The sequence below is a fragment of the Chlorocebus sabaeus genome, chromosome 2 (assembly GCF_047675955.1).
Source record: "Chlorocebus sabaeus isolate Y175 chromosome 2, mChlSab1.0.hap1, whole genome shotgun sequence".
Lineage (NCBI taxonomy): Eukaryota > Metazoa > Chordata > Mammalia > Primates > Cercopithecidae > Chlorocebus > Chlorocebus sabaeus.
Genome location: NC_132905.1, coordinates 95,407,884 through 95,421,780, shown reverse-complemented (window position 1 = coordinate 95,421,780; position 13,897 = coordinate 95,407,884). Strand labels below are relative to the sequence as shown.

General features: G+C 50.0%; 2 protein-coding genes across 8 annotated transcripts in view; both read right to left on the bottom strand.

Annotated features, from left to right (window-relative positions):
* MX1 (MX dynamin like GTPase 1) overlaps positions 1 to 101 on the bottom strand; it is a 34,658-nt gene extending 34,557 nt beyond the window's left edge. For 3 of the 4 annotated variants that reach the window (XM_073010768.1, XM_073010775.1, XM_073010772.1), the window contains exon 1: positions 5 to 101. The gene's annotated coding sequence lies outside the window, so the exon portion shown is untranslated. The remainder of the gene's footprint in view (positions 1 to 4) is intronic. The other variant, XM_007968708.3, reaches the window with a different exon arrangement.
* A 7,272-nt stretch (positions 102 to 7,373) lies between these two features.
* Positions 7,374 to 13,897, bottom strand: part of MX2 (MX dynamin like GTPase 2) — a 44,750-nt gene continuing 38,226 nt past the window's right edge. For all 4 annotated transcript variants that reach the window (XM_007968650.3, XM_007968659.3, XM_037984841.2 and 1 more), the window contains 3 exons: positions 12,971 to 13,047; positions 9,317 to 9,571; positions 7,374 to 8,324 (listed from right to left, as the gene is read on the bottom strand). In XM_007968650.3, coding sequence (XP_007966841.1) covers positions 8,082 to 8,324; positions 9,317 to 9,571; positions 12,971 to 13,047 — 575 coding nt within the window. In that variant the 3' untranslated portion in view covers positions 7,374 to 8,081. The remainder of the gene's footprint in view (positions 8,325 to 9,316; positions 9,572 to 12,970; positions 13,048 to 13,897) is intronic.

The window sequence follows — 13,897 nt, the reverse complement described above, 5'->3', positions numbered from 1 at the left end:
CAACCTCTCCTGCAAGAAGGCCGCGGGTTAGGGGGTGTGTGTCTGATGAGTCATTAGGAGCCTGGGCAGCCTGGTGGGAATCAGAATCAGGCGTGCTCCGAGCCCGCCCATCAGCGCCCTTGCTATTATTATGTTAGTTACTAGCAGCCGAGAAGATGCCCCCGCCGTGCCCGTGCTCCGGAGTGCTGGTCTCCGCCACGAAAGCCGCTCTCCCAATGCCCGTTTCCGTGCTCCTAGCGCGGTTGCTGGGCGCTGCCCGCAGAAGCGACACTCACCGGTCCCTGCGCAGTGCAGGAGTGCGGCCTCCCCTCTCGCTCCGCCGCTTTTACCCCGCGCCCAGCCCCGCCCCGCCCGGTGCCGCGAAGAAATGAAACTCACAGACCGCGTGCTGGGGGCGGCTCCGGGCGCAGAAACGAAACCTAACTCCTGGCCCTGCACCGGCAGCACGTGCCTCCCGGGAACTCGCGGGAGACGCAGGTTCTCGGGCCGGAACCCAGGCCTGCTGAATCAGGAGCTTGTTTCATCAGGCCCGTGTGAGGATCCAGGTGCTCCAGAGGCTCGCTAATGGCCGGGAGTCATCCAAGCCTGCACGTATCCTTGAACCTAGGCATGCCCTCCCCCCTGGCCCCCGCTCGTCGGTTTTGAAAACAGATGCATTGGTAATTGGGTGTCTTCAGTTCCTGCCCAGGGCTCACTGGGATGATCCCAGCACCAGCAGGGATTCCCAGGCATTGTGTGCCAATGGTTGCAGCGCCCCTATTGTCCTGAACTCCGTCCAGCACTCCCACCCCCATCAGGCACACCCATATCATCTTCCTCTCCCATTTCTAGGCCTCCCTGGAGTTTGGCTCATCTGGTCTCTCCAGGGTGGAAACGGGTGTGTGGAAGGAAAATAAAATAGTAATAATAAAATTTAAAATAATAAACATAGGTAATAGTTAACATTTAGTATAAGCTATTTAGAAGTAAGACATAGGCTAAAATTTTAAGCAGCCTCTCCCAGCACTGCTAACAAGTTGCAGATGCAAGCTTATCTCGAAAGCTTATCACCTGCCTTGGGACCCCAGCCTTATCCAGCTTGGAGGATGACTAGTCAAGATAACTAACTCGCCAATTTCCTCAGAATTGTCACGGGTTAAGTAATTTACTGTCTTTGTCTGAAACCTGTATCCTACCTTGTTTTTCCTGTCTCAAACGACAAATAAGCAAGCTGCTTTCTTTATTGGGGTCGGCAGTGATTTGGGGCATGAGCCTGCTGTCAGCCCGCGTGCCCGAATTAAAAGTTCTCTTTTGGTCTCCAAAGGTCTCTTTGTCTTCCTTGGATAGAATTTTACTGCAACAAGTGAAAGGGGTTGGGGAGGGCTGAGTCAAGCAGACCCATGGGTGGCCCTCCCTTTGGGAGCTCCCATTCCCGGCTAACTGGCTGTTGAGTGGGAGATGGCATTTCCCTTTGGGAGCAGTTGGCACCCCACTTCCATTCTTCTTTGCTCAGCTCAGAGTCCCTTACAAGCCCCGCTAAAGACTTCCATGATGAGGAAGGGTCACCCCCAACCAACCCCAAGGCCCAGAACCTGCCCCAGCTTTAGGTCCTGGGGTCAGGGGCAACCTGGATGGAATCAAATTCAATACTGCTGCACCTACAAGAGGGGGAGGAGCCCCCCAGCCCGCTCCCTGTGCTGAAGTCTATTTTGCTTTGCAGGATCCACTCCTAGGGCTGGGCAACCCCATCCAAGCTGTTCTTCATCCAAGGGGAACACAAGTTCTCCCAGGAATCAGCAATGACCTCACCTCAACACACACACACACACACTCATCCCCTCTAGGCCTGTTACTTTCTGGTCAAGAACCCAGGCAACAGCACATCCTGGGGGGCTGTGAGCAGGCTGGGCTGCTGCTTTCTGAAGCAGGAACAGTGCCTTGGGAATGCAGGGTAGGTGTGAGCAGAGCTGGCACTCATGTGAACAAACACTTAGTGATGCTGCTGCTACTTCCAACAGCAGGAAGCTTCCCTAAGGGCCCTTGTTCACAAACAAAATCAGAAAGAGCTGCAGGCAATTGAAAATCAGATAGAGGCACAGCCTCAGCCAGGGCAGGGCGTGGAAGGGCAGTGAGGCACCCTGCCCAGGAAACAGCACACATAGCTTACTCCCAGTTGGTGCAATGCCTCCTTAAGTTTTAACGCCCTAGGCACTTCCCTTGTCCACCCCAGTCCCTCCCTGGCCTTAGATTTTGGTGCTTCATTGCCTCTAATATGCATATGATATGGCAGGGCCCTGGGGAGCACAGGTGATTGTTTTGGGGTGTAATTCAGCAGTCATACAATAATAGCTCATGTCTACTGAGCATGTAGTATGTGTTAGGTGTCAGAGAGAGACAGGACTAGCTGGATTTCCTAGGCCAACTAAGAATCCCTAAGCCTAGCTAGGAAAGTGACCATGTCCACCTTTAAACATGGGGCTTGCAACTTAGCCCACACCCGACCAATCAGGTAGTAAAGAGAGCTCACTAAAATGCGAATTAGGCAAAAACAGGAGGTAAAGAAAGAGCCAATCATCCATTGCCTGAGAGCACAGGGGCAGGGACAGTGATCGGGATATAAACCCAGGCATTTGAGCCGGCAATAGCAACCCCCTTTGGGTCCCCTTCCATTTTATGGGAGCTCTGTTTTCACTCTATTAATTGAATCTTGCAACTGCAGTCTTTTAGTCGTGTTTGTTACAGCTCGAGCTGAGCTTTCGCTTGCTGTCCACCACTGCTGTCTGCCGCCATTGCAGACCTGCCGCTGACTTCCACCCCTCTGGATCCAGCAGGGTGTCCCCTGTGCTCCTGATCCAGAGAGGCGCCCATTGCTGCTCCCAGTCAGGCTAAAGGCTCGCCATTGTTCCTGCATGGCTAAGTGCCCAGGCTGGTCCTAATCCAGAACACTTACCACATGCCCCAAGATTCCATTCCTTGGAATCTGTGAGGCCAAGAACCCCAGGTCAGAGAACAAGAGGCTTGCCGCCATCTTGGAAGCAGCCCGCCATTATCTTGGGAGCTCTAAAAACAAGGACCACCCGGTAATATCAGCTAGAGGGACTCGTGTGCAATCACTCACCTTAACAGCCACCCTCCCAGAGGAGTAGGATTATCATACCATGTTCCCCATGAGAAGACTGAGGCCTAAGGAGCTGGGTTCCATACTGGTAGAGCTATGGTTCCAATCCAGGTGATTATTCTGCAAACCTGTGCTCTTCAGCACCTCCTCCCTATGCTGAAATCAAGAGGCAGCTTCTGTACTTAGGAAGCTCACAACCTCCCACCTAAATTGCAGGGGGTGTGCGCTCTACTAAACAAACAGCAGTTACTCTTTTTTTTTTTTTTCTACCAGATAAGTTTCACACTCTTAAACTTTGAGAATGGCCCTCTGTTCTCCCAGGCAACTTCTGATCCAGTCTCAGTCCTCCCTTGCCATCCCTGAACTCAGCACCCAGGTCACACTCAGAGGCTTTGTTGATGCCCGTCCCTCTGCCAGGCTGCCCTCTGTCCACAGGCTCAAAGGGAAATTTATCTCCCCTGCCTGAAGTAAAGGAGTAAGAGAATGGCTACTCCACAAAGCAACCCTGAAGGCTGCTAGTTGACCATTTTTATGATTATTCTTGATTATATGCTAAGCGAGGGGTGGATTATTCATGCCTCCCCTTTTTAGACCATATAGAGTAACTTCCTGACGTTGTCATGGCATTTGTAAACTGTCATGACGCTGGTGGGAGTGTAAAAATGAGGACCACCACCAGTCACTCTTGTGGCCATCTTGGTTGTGGTGAGTTTTTGACCAGCTTCTTTATTGCAACCTGTTTTATGAGCAAGGTCTTTATGACCTTTATGACCTTGTGCTGACCTCCTATCTCACCCTGTGACTTAGAATGCCTTACCTGTCTGGGAATGCAGCCCAGTAGGTATCAGCCTCGTTTTACTAGCTCCTATTTAAGATGGAGTTGCTCTGGATGCGCCTCTGACAACAGAGATCTGTTTGGGAAAAAGAATGGCAGGGTTGATGGCTCAGTTCCCAGGCTTGATGTTTCCCTTGGCATAAGGAGTTTGGGGGTCCTGAGATGTTATTTTCTTTGGCACACCTGTCCTCCTCCAGGCCCAGGTGGACTTACATGCCTGACACCACAGGCTCCTGGGCAGGCAGGGTCCAGTGGAGCCTGGCCTTGTGGCACTGGCCTGGCCTCTGCTACGAGGCTGAGGACCGGGTCAACCGGCAGCCCCAGGCCCAAGCTGGGTGCTACTGCACTTGGGATCCGGGCACAGCGTGGTTCGGTGCTCCTGGAATGAATGAATGGGGAATCGAAACGCCGGCCCTGGTCCTGCAAAAGCGGGCCTCAGGGTTCTCCACTGGGCTGGCTTCTCCCTGCGCTCTCTGCCCCCATCGCGAATTTCCTAGACAATTCAGTTTCGGTTTCATTTCTGCTCCCTGGTTTCCAGAAAGGAAAAGTCAAATTGCATGACTTCAGGCTTCAGAATCCAGGAGGCGGGGAAGAAGGGGGCGGTGCCACGAGGAGGGGGTGGTGTTGCTCACAAACACCACTGGCACCTCCCCCAGCTTGGATCCTGTTCTGCTGGGCTGGGGAGGGGGGCGGTCGCGGAACGGTGGAGCATCCCATAACCGGCCAACCTGCCCATCCTCCTGGCTGCATTGCCTGCAAGTCTGTCCGCCTGCCAGCGCCTCCGCCCCCGCCCCCGCCCCCACCCCTGCCCGCTTTGTCCTGCCTGGGCGCGAGTACAGGGACTGGTTTTCTTTGCCTCGTTTCGTTTCCTCTTCTGTGCGTGTGGTATAGACCCGTGCTTCTCAAAGGGTGGTTCCTGGAACAGCAGCATTGGCTTCACCTGGGAAATTATTAGAAATGAAGGGTCCGGGGCCATCCCAAGACCCCTGCATTAGCACCCGTATTTTAAGGGCCTTCCTCAGGTGATCCCTTGGCAACTGGGCATGAGAGCGCTGGCGTCTGGCGTGGTTGCTCTTGGCCCTCAAGGTCAAGGCGGGACTTTTCCTTCATGTCTGCCTGGGGCCCACCAGAGAGCCCTGCCGGGAGGAGCAGAGGCTGAAATCCTTTTATACTGGTGAGCTTTAGAGAGTCGAGCTGGGGGCTGCAGGACCTGGGTTCAGGCACTGTGTACAGGTGGCCCAGCTACTGAAGGTAAGCAAAATATTGTACCCCAAAATCTTTTTTTAAATTTTTTTTATTTTTTTATTTTGAGATGGAGTCTCACTCTGTCATCTAGGCTGGAGTGCGGTGGGGGTGATCTCAGCTCACTGCAACCTTTACGTCCTGGGTTCAAGCGATTCTCCTGCCTCAGCCTCCTGAGTAGCTGGGACTACAGGCGCCCACCACCATGCCCAGCTAATTTTTTTTTGTATTTTTAGTAGAGAAGGGGTTTCATGGTGCTAGCCAGGATGATCTCGATCTCCTGACCTCATGATCCGCCTGCCTCAGCCTCCCAAAGTGCTGGGATGACAGGCGTGAGCCACTGCACCCGGCCACTTCTACTACTTTTATATTTCACTCAGCTCTCTAAATTTATTTCACCTCTAGGTACTGTTAAATCCTTCCCCCATGATCTGGGATTTTTGGGTTCCCCAGTGAGGATGTGTGTTTGGAGGTGCTTTCCCCTCTTACATCTCGGGCGCTCACAGGTTTTCGGCTGTCTCACAGTGTTTGCAGTGACAAGCCACTTCTTTCAAAGGGTCTGTGAATTCTTTTGGTTTTCCTGCTGTGTTCCTGAGGTAGTTCTTGGAGAAAAAGCTCACAATGTGAGTCTCCACATGCTGTTCTGTCCATCCAAGTGGGAAATGTACATGAGTCCTGCCTCTTAACCACCATTTTCCCTCTGGAAAAAAAAAGAAGCCAGCTTCTTCCTTTTAGGTTGACATTCTTAATTTTGGAAATCAGTGCTAATGAAACCCAAGTGTTCCTTATGGAAATGTAGTTTGAAGAGTGAGGCTCCCTTGGACCTCCCAGCCTTGTCTAGCTTCTGTGTGACTGTGATGCATGGGTGAGACAAGCAGAGGAACAACACAGACTTCCCACAGAATCCAGAGAAAGAATACCTCTGCTGTTTTAAGCCACTAAGTTTTGGGGTGATTGTTACACAGCAATAGATAACTGGAACATATCCCCGAATTCCACATTTGGAAGATTGCAAGTAATCGATCAGTGTCAGTCTTTCCACGATCATTTGGTTTGCTTCAGGCCAGATCTGCTGCCTTTTGAATTAGAGATACCGTTTTCCAAGTTTTTGGTCATTGCTCGAGTTTTGTGTTCAGAATGCACATGTCTATTTTCTTACTTGCTGTAATGGACCAAATTATGCGTCCCCCGCCCGCCCCCCCACCCCCTACCACCCGCCACACAAATTCATGTGTTGAGGTCTTAACTCTCAATGTGACTGCATTTGGAAGTAGGGTCTTTAAAGAGGTGATCAAGCTTAAATGAAGCCCTGAGGGTGGGGACCTGATTCAAGAGGACTGGTGTCCTTGTAAGATAAAAGAAAGACGCCAAGCATAGACCTGGTGAGAAGGTGGGCAGTCTGTAAGCCAAGGAGAGAAACCTCAGGAGAAACCAAACCTAGCAACACTTTGATCTCAGACTTCCAGCCTCTGGAGGTGGGAGAAAATAAATTTCTGTAGCTTAAGCCACCCAGCATGTGATATTTGTTATGGCAGCTATAGCAGACTAATACACTAGCATTTGAACACAAATCAAAGAGACCTCTGCAAGAGACCTCTTGGGGATGCTGGTCAAGCTGTGATTTTTGACTTGAACTTTCTTTTCCAATATCTTTTACAGCAAATGAAGAAAGAAATTCATGTAATCTTTCTTGTCTGTACCCCTGAACAAAGCTGAATGTTTTTGAGGCCCTCTTTTCATCTCAAACTTGGGTTTTAAAACAAATCAGTAATGATATTTATTCTATTGTCTTTTTATTAAGGAATCTATATGTTCATAGTTTGGAACATACAGGAAAACATGAAGAATAAAATAAAATTACCCGTAATGATGATCACTGGTGTGAAGTTCTCTGTGTGTGTGTGTGTGTATTCAGAGACAGTCTCGCTCTCACTCTGTCACCCAGGTTGTAGTGAAGGGTGCAGTCATGGCTCACTGCAGCCTCAAAGTCCTGGGCTCAAGGGATCCTCCTGCTTCAGCCACCTGAGTAGCTGGGACTACAGGTGTGCACCACCATGTCTGGCTACTTACAAACCAATTTTTTGGATACAGGGTCTCACTATGTTGCCCAGTCTGGTCTTGAACTCCTGGGCTCAAGCAATCCTCCTGCTTCAGTCTCCAGAGTCACTGGGATTAGAGGTATGAGTCACTGAACCTGCCTACATTTTTAAAAAGTCTCTTTGCTTTATTAAATTCCTCTTCAAGACTTCACAGAGTAATGGTAGCTCATCATAATCAGGGAAACAAGAAGAAAAGAGAATCACTCAGGCTTCTTTCTGGGGGGCAGTGGAGAATCCGGGAAACACAATGACAGTGAACCATGGGAAGCAGGGGGCATGGCCAGTGGATCTGAAAGGGACCAGCTAACGGTCACTAAATGTCCAAGGCCTGGGCTTCAGCGATAGCCTCAGGTATCTCTGTCACTCCAAGGCACTCATTTGTTCAGTGAGATGTCATTTATTAAGCAGTTACAATGTTGCAGGTGCTGTGCAAAAGACTGGACATACAAAAGAAGACTTTGACCTGCACCTTCCCACTCTGGGGTCTATAATCTTGTAGGGGGAAGGGAACACAAATGCAAATTAGTGAAGAATGAGAGCAGTAGCTTAGGACACTGCAACTGTGTGCTACAGGGCCCAAGGACTGGAGACCCACCCCTTCATGAAGGTCAGGGAAGAGCTGGGTGGTGGAGAGAGCTGAGCCTGTGTGGAGCCCTGATGTATGCTCTGATGCTGAGGGAGCACAGTAGAGATGGACACAGATAGTAACAGAAGAGTGTGGCCCCGAAAGCAGAAGCAGCATCCTGCACCGTCTCCCCTTAGAATGAATGAGTATGTACAAGAAAACAACCACAGGCATCGCCGTCCTTCAATGGATCTCTTCGCTGGAGAATTGACAGAGCGCGTGCCGTGCCTGAGTGAGCCGGTAAATTCTCTCCTTAAGCATTCTTCTCTTGGTGGCGGTCTCACTGTGCTCTTGAAGCAGCCAGGAATAACGATTTTTTTCCTGTAGTATCTGCATCATGGCTTTCTGCAAGGAGTCACCATTCTCTCGGAGCATAAAATACTGAATTATAAATGGGATCTGGTTGGCGAGACGTGTGCTGGTTTCCTGGAAGAGGGAGAAAGAAGGGTTTGCTGGAGTGGGCTCAGCCCAAGGCCTGTGGTTGCAGAGAGAAGGCACGGAGTTCTTGGATGGTCATATGGTTGCCTTGTGAAGCCCTGGTGGGCCCGCCCACCTCCACTCCAGTGGTCAGCATCAAGCCCCATGAAGGTTCTATCTGCACTGACCCCTCTTTACTACCAGGCATCCCCTCTAGCACTAAGAATCCCCCTGCTAGGCTAGCAATCCCATACCACCTCTGGGCATCCCCACAGCTCCTCCCTGCTGGAGAGAACCCCCGGCCCAGGACTCCCCTGGCTCCCTTCTGGGTGTGCATCAGGGCCATTTCGAATCCTCCCCTCATTCCATCTTCATAGATGCAGCCAGTGTGTCTGGCAGCCAGGTGCCCATGGCTGGGAAACCACTCTATTCTGATTGAGAAAGGGCTTCGGGAGGTGGGTGTCTTTGCAGTTTAAAAGCTGTTTTTCCTTCCTGGGCACAGTGATACTTGCATACTGGATAGAAAGTCAGAGGCCAAAAAGTTCATTGGGTCACAAAATCTAGGGAAAGGAAATTTCATTCCTATCTTGTGGGGCTGGCGAGTGTGGCACATTAGTGCCTTCCAGACACCAAAGAAAGCTGATTCATAGCCATTATCATTGACGTTTGTTGTATTTTGCTGTATTCTGATCATAGTAATTTTGTAATTCATGGACTGCATATGAAATATAAAGAATTTGGGGGTCGGAATTAATTTTGAGTACATGCTCTGCTCACTTTAAAAACTGATTGTGGGGAAATTAATTAAAAATGCCTTCGCAGGGCTCGTGTAAAATTATAAATGAGAAAATATATAAGTAGTTTATCATAGTACAAAAGGGCTTAATACATTGTAGTGGTCCCTCCCTCCTTCCCTCAGCAAAGCCTCTCTAGGTTAGCATAGTCCCTGCTCAACTCTACAAATGCCAGAGAGCACAGATTCTGCCCCCCAGGGAACTCACGGAGAAGTAGGCGTTCAGGTGGACGCCTATTTCATTAAAGGAGGAAACTGAAGACTCATTAATGGGAAAATGAGAGTTCAACTTCATATTCTGTGAAGGCTTCCCCAGAGGATTAAAAATCTCTTCTCGGACTTTCTTCACAACAACACTGTAAATCTGATCTTGACAAAAAACAATCTGCTCCATTCTGAACTGAAGTTGGATCATGTTTTCTGCCTTTTCTGTGTGTCTCACTTTTATGTCTTCAATCTTGCTCTGGTTAGATAAGAAAGACAAGCACATTACTTCTTTTTCTTCTTTCCTGTTGGCTTAAACAAATTTGGAAGTACTATGCTGCTGAACTCAGAATTAAAACGAATCTGAGGTCAAAGACGTCCTGAGACTTGAAATGGTGATTTTTAGAAAGTCCCACTTCCCCCTTTCTGTCCTTATGAACCCGGTTTCTTCACTCCCCGCTTGCAACATGCCTTCTGTCCTGCCCTTTCTTCCTCTCTGGCCATCCCCAGTCCCTCCCACACCACCAGCTTTCTGCTCCTTCATCAGGAACAGGCTTAGTCCATGCTGTTGGGACGGTGTCAGTCATTCCTGGAGTTCTCCTTCTGCTGGAATGGTTCCAGTACTGACACTGGGATAACAGTGTGATATACCTGTTTCCCAGGAATCCCAGGGCTCCTACGTCACCCATACAGTCAAGGAAGAAAGGTTGACTGGGCACGGTGGCTCATGCCTGTAATCCCAGCACTTTGGGAGGCTGAGGAGGGTGGATCACTTGAGATCAGGAGTTCAAGACCAGCCTGGCCAACATCGTGAAACCTCATCTCTACTAAAAATACAAAATTAGCTGGGTGTAGTGGCGAACACCTGTAATCCCAGCTACTTGGGAGACTGAGGCAGGAGAATCACTTGAATCTGGGAGGCAGAGGTTGCAGTGAGCTATCACACCATTGCAATCCAGCCTGGACAACAAGAATGAAACTCTATCTCAAAAAGGCTGGGTGTGGTGGCTCACACCTGTAATCCCAGCACTGGGAGACTGAGGCAGGTGGATCACCTGAGGTCAGGAGTTTGAGACCAGCTTGACCAACATGACAAAACCCCATCTCTACTAAAAATACAAAAATTAGCTGAGTGTGGTGGCAGGCGCTTGTAATCCCAGCTACTTGGGAGGCTGAGGCAGGAGAATCACTTGAACCCAGGAGGCAGACGTTGCAGTGAGCCGAGATGGCACCACTGCACTCCAGCCTGAGTGACAGAGTGAGACTTCATCTCAAAAGAAAAAAAAAAAAAGGAAAGAGGTGATATAGCAGAGAACGGGGATCACAGAGTCACTGCCACGGACTGAACATTTGTGTCCCCCACCCCCCAATTTACATGTTGAAAACAAAGCAGAAAGGTAATGGTATTGGGAGGTGGGAGGCAATTAATCATGAGGGTAGAGCCTCATGAATGTGACTGAGGCCCTTATAAAGGAACCCCAGAGAGCGCTCTTTCCACCGTGTGAGGGTACACAAGAAGGTGGTGGCCGTCCGCAACCTGAAAGACAGCCCTCACTGCCACCTGACCATGCCCACACACTGATCTCAGGCTCCCAGCCTCCAGAACCATGAGAAACACATTTTTATTGTTAATAAGACACATCCAGTTTGTGGGACTTTGTGATAGAAGCTTGAACTAAGAATGTTATGTCCTGGCTTTGAGTTTTTCTTTTTTTTGTTTTTGAGATGGAGTCTCGCCCTGTTGCCCAGGCTACAATGCAGTGGCACAATCTTGACTCACTGCAACCTCCGCCTCCCAGGTTCAAGTGATTTTCGGCTAATTTTTGTATTTTTAGTAGACACAAGGGTTTCACTGGGTTGGCCAGGCTGGTCTCGAACTCCTGACCTCAAGTGATCTGCCCGCCTCGGCCTCCCAAAGTGCTAGGATTACAGGCGTGAGCCACCACGCCCGGCCTAGGCTTTTGAGTTTCAAACAGACTTTTTAAAACTGAAAGCAGAAGCAGTGGCTTGAGAATAAGAGGGTGAGTTTCAGAGGTGAAGTTTCACGGGTGCTGGTTCCTTCTCTCTCTCTTTCTTTTCTATTTTTTTAAGTATATGTGACAACTGTGAAAGAAAAATAGAATCTTGGGACCACAAACTTACTATACCAAAGGGAAAGTTAACTGTCTTTCTTTTGCTCCCAAACAGAAGCTGTGATTTCACATGCACACTTTATCCGATGTAAAATGTAGATTTACTGAGCGTGAGATGAATGCATGATTGACTTGCCCTCCATGCCTTTCTTTTCACATATAACATGTAGATTCATTGAGTGCTAGTCAGAGTCTTACAAGAGTGTGACCTCTGCCTCACTGCCTACCCTCCTTCTTTCTTCCCAGCTTGCTCTTTCCTTTTCAAATACTGAAGTTCCTCTAAACCCTCGTTAGGAAAAGCACAGGTCACAGATCGCACTGGGACTTGTGTTTCTTTTTCCCAGGTACATCCTCGACCTGGGCAAAATAAACCTCGGATCGAGGCAGATCTGCCTCAGTCACTTTTCGGTCTACACAACGATGGACAGTAGACCCTCTGGGAGCAGAAGCGGCCTGTGCTACACTCCTCAAGATTTGTGACACAGGAGGCAACGTGCCCCCCAGGCTCTGATGTGGCTCTGGGGAGTGTGCAGGCCATGGCCTTGGAGAGCCCCATGGTCCCTGGTATGGAGCCGGGAGACGTTGCAAGGCTGTGTCTATCCAAGGGCAGCACAAAAGAGGTGAAGAGCCTTGGTGGATGCCAGAGTTCCCATGGCCCAGAGCAGTCGGGCCTGCAGCAGAGTGCTTCATGTGTCCTGGCGGGGGTTGGCAGGAGCTCAGGGACCAAGGGGACCAAGGCCTGGGAAGGACAATGGACATCTTGGTGACTGGGGACCAGGCAGGTCACCCACCCCATGAGCAGGCACCTGGGACTCAGACACAGCCCCTGAGAAAGTGGGTGAGGGTCAGAACTGAGATTTAACTTTTACCAACAGGTCAAAAGGGTGAAAGAAGAAATTAATTTACATGATGGAAAAATGACAGAAATTGTCCTTCTTGCTTGCCTGCACTAAGGAATGAGATTTCAATCCACGAGCCCAGGCCTGGGCAGAAGAGGAATGTTATCTAGAGCCCACGTAGCACATGCCCTCTCTTGCCTTTGCTGAAGGTAACTCAGGGAAGAGTTGCTAAGTAGAAACCCACAGAGCAACATCTTTGAGTCAAACATACAAACTTGGGAGTAGGACTAGTGAACAACGCTGTGCTTTATGCTTGAAAAAGATTCAGCTACCAGCTCGGCCTCGGTGGAGCCCCACGTCCTGCACGAGGTCATGCAAAACAGATGGCAGGGCCCGGGCCTCCTTTCATTTCTCCTGCGGAGTGAAGCCTCCTCCTGAGCAGAAGCCAAGCAGGCAGGTGCTCCTGGAGTCGCCAGCCCCGCCAGCCCCGCCAGCCCCGCCAGCCCCGCCAGCCCCACCAGCCCCACCAGCCCCGCCAGCCCCACCAGCCCCACCAGCCTGCCATTGCATCCCTGGCCTCATGGTTCCAAATGACAGGGTTCCAAACGACAGGGAACATATCCAGCTTCTCTCAAGGTTAAACAGCCAGTGGTCCAGGTGACTAGCAAGTGAACTCTGGGCGCTTACCTGAACAGTATGGTTAAGGTTGAAGAATTCACCAAAATGTTTTTTGGCCATGTTAACGAAAGCTTGCCGGATAATTTCTGGCCAAAAAAAAAAAAAAGAAAAGAAAAGAAAACATCAGTAAAACACAAGCAGAAATAAAATGGTTAAAGACACAGGGAGGATGACTGATGATACCCTGACCCATTCCAGGAGACTGAGTTTCCTAGGCCCGCAGACCAAGATAGGAGAGGGTGAGATGTCATTCCAGGGACATGCAGTCCAGCCCTCGTGCAGTCTGGGCAGGTCCCGTCCATTTCCCGTGCCTGTGTGCATGTTAACCTCTGACTATTCCTCACATCATCAGGGATCCGCAACCCCTGGGCTGGACCAATTCCAGTCCACGTCCGGCAGATGTGCAGTGAGCTAGTGAGCATTGCTGCCTGAGCCCCACCTCCTTTCACATCTGCGGTGGCACCAGATTCTCACAGGTGCACAAACCCTGTTGAGAACTGCACATGCGAGGGATCTGGGTTGCGTGTTCCTTATGAGAAACTCATGCCTGACGATCTGTCACTGTCTCCCATCACTCCCCCGGTGGGACCGTCTAGTTGCAGGAAGACAAGCTAAGGGCTCCCACCATGATGAGGATTCTACATTATAATGAACTGTGTAATTATTTCATTATATATTACAATGTAATAATCATAGAAATAAAGTGCACAATAAATGCAATGCAGTTGAATCATCCCAGGGCCATCCCTCTCACCCCTCACCGGCCTGTGGAAAAATTGTCTTCCATGAAAGCAGTCTCTGGTGCCGTAAAGACTGGAGACCGCTGCCTTACACAGCTGTGTTGGGGGCTGCGTATGATACAGATGAAGCACATGTGCACCCTCTGCCTGTCCCCTAAAGACAAGAGAAACCATCTTCCCCGCCTCCTCTGTGTGT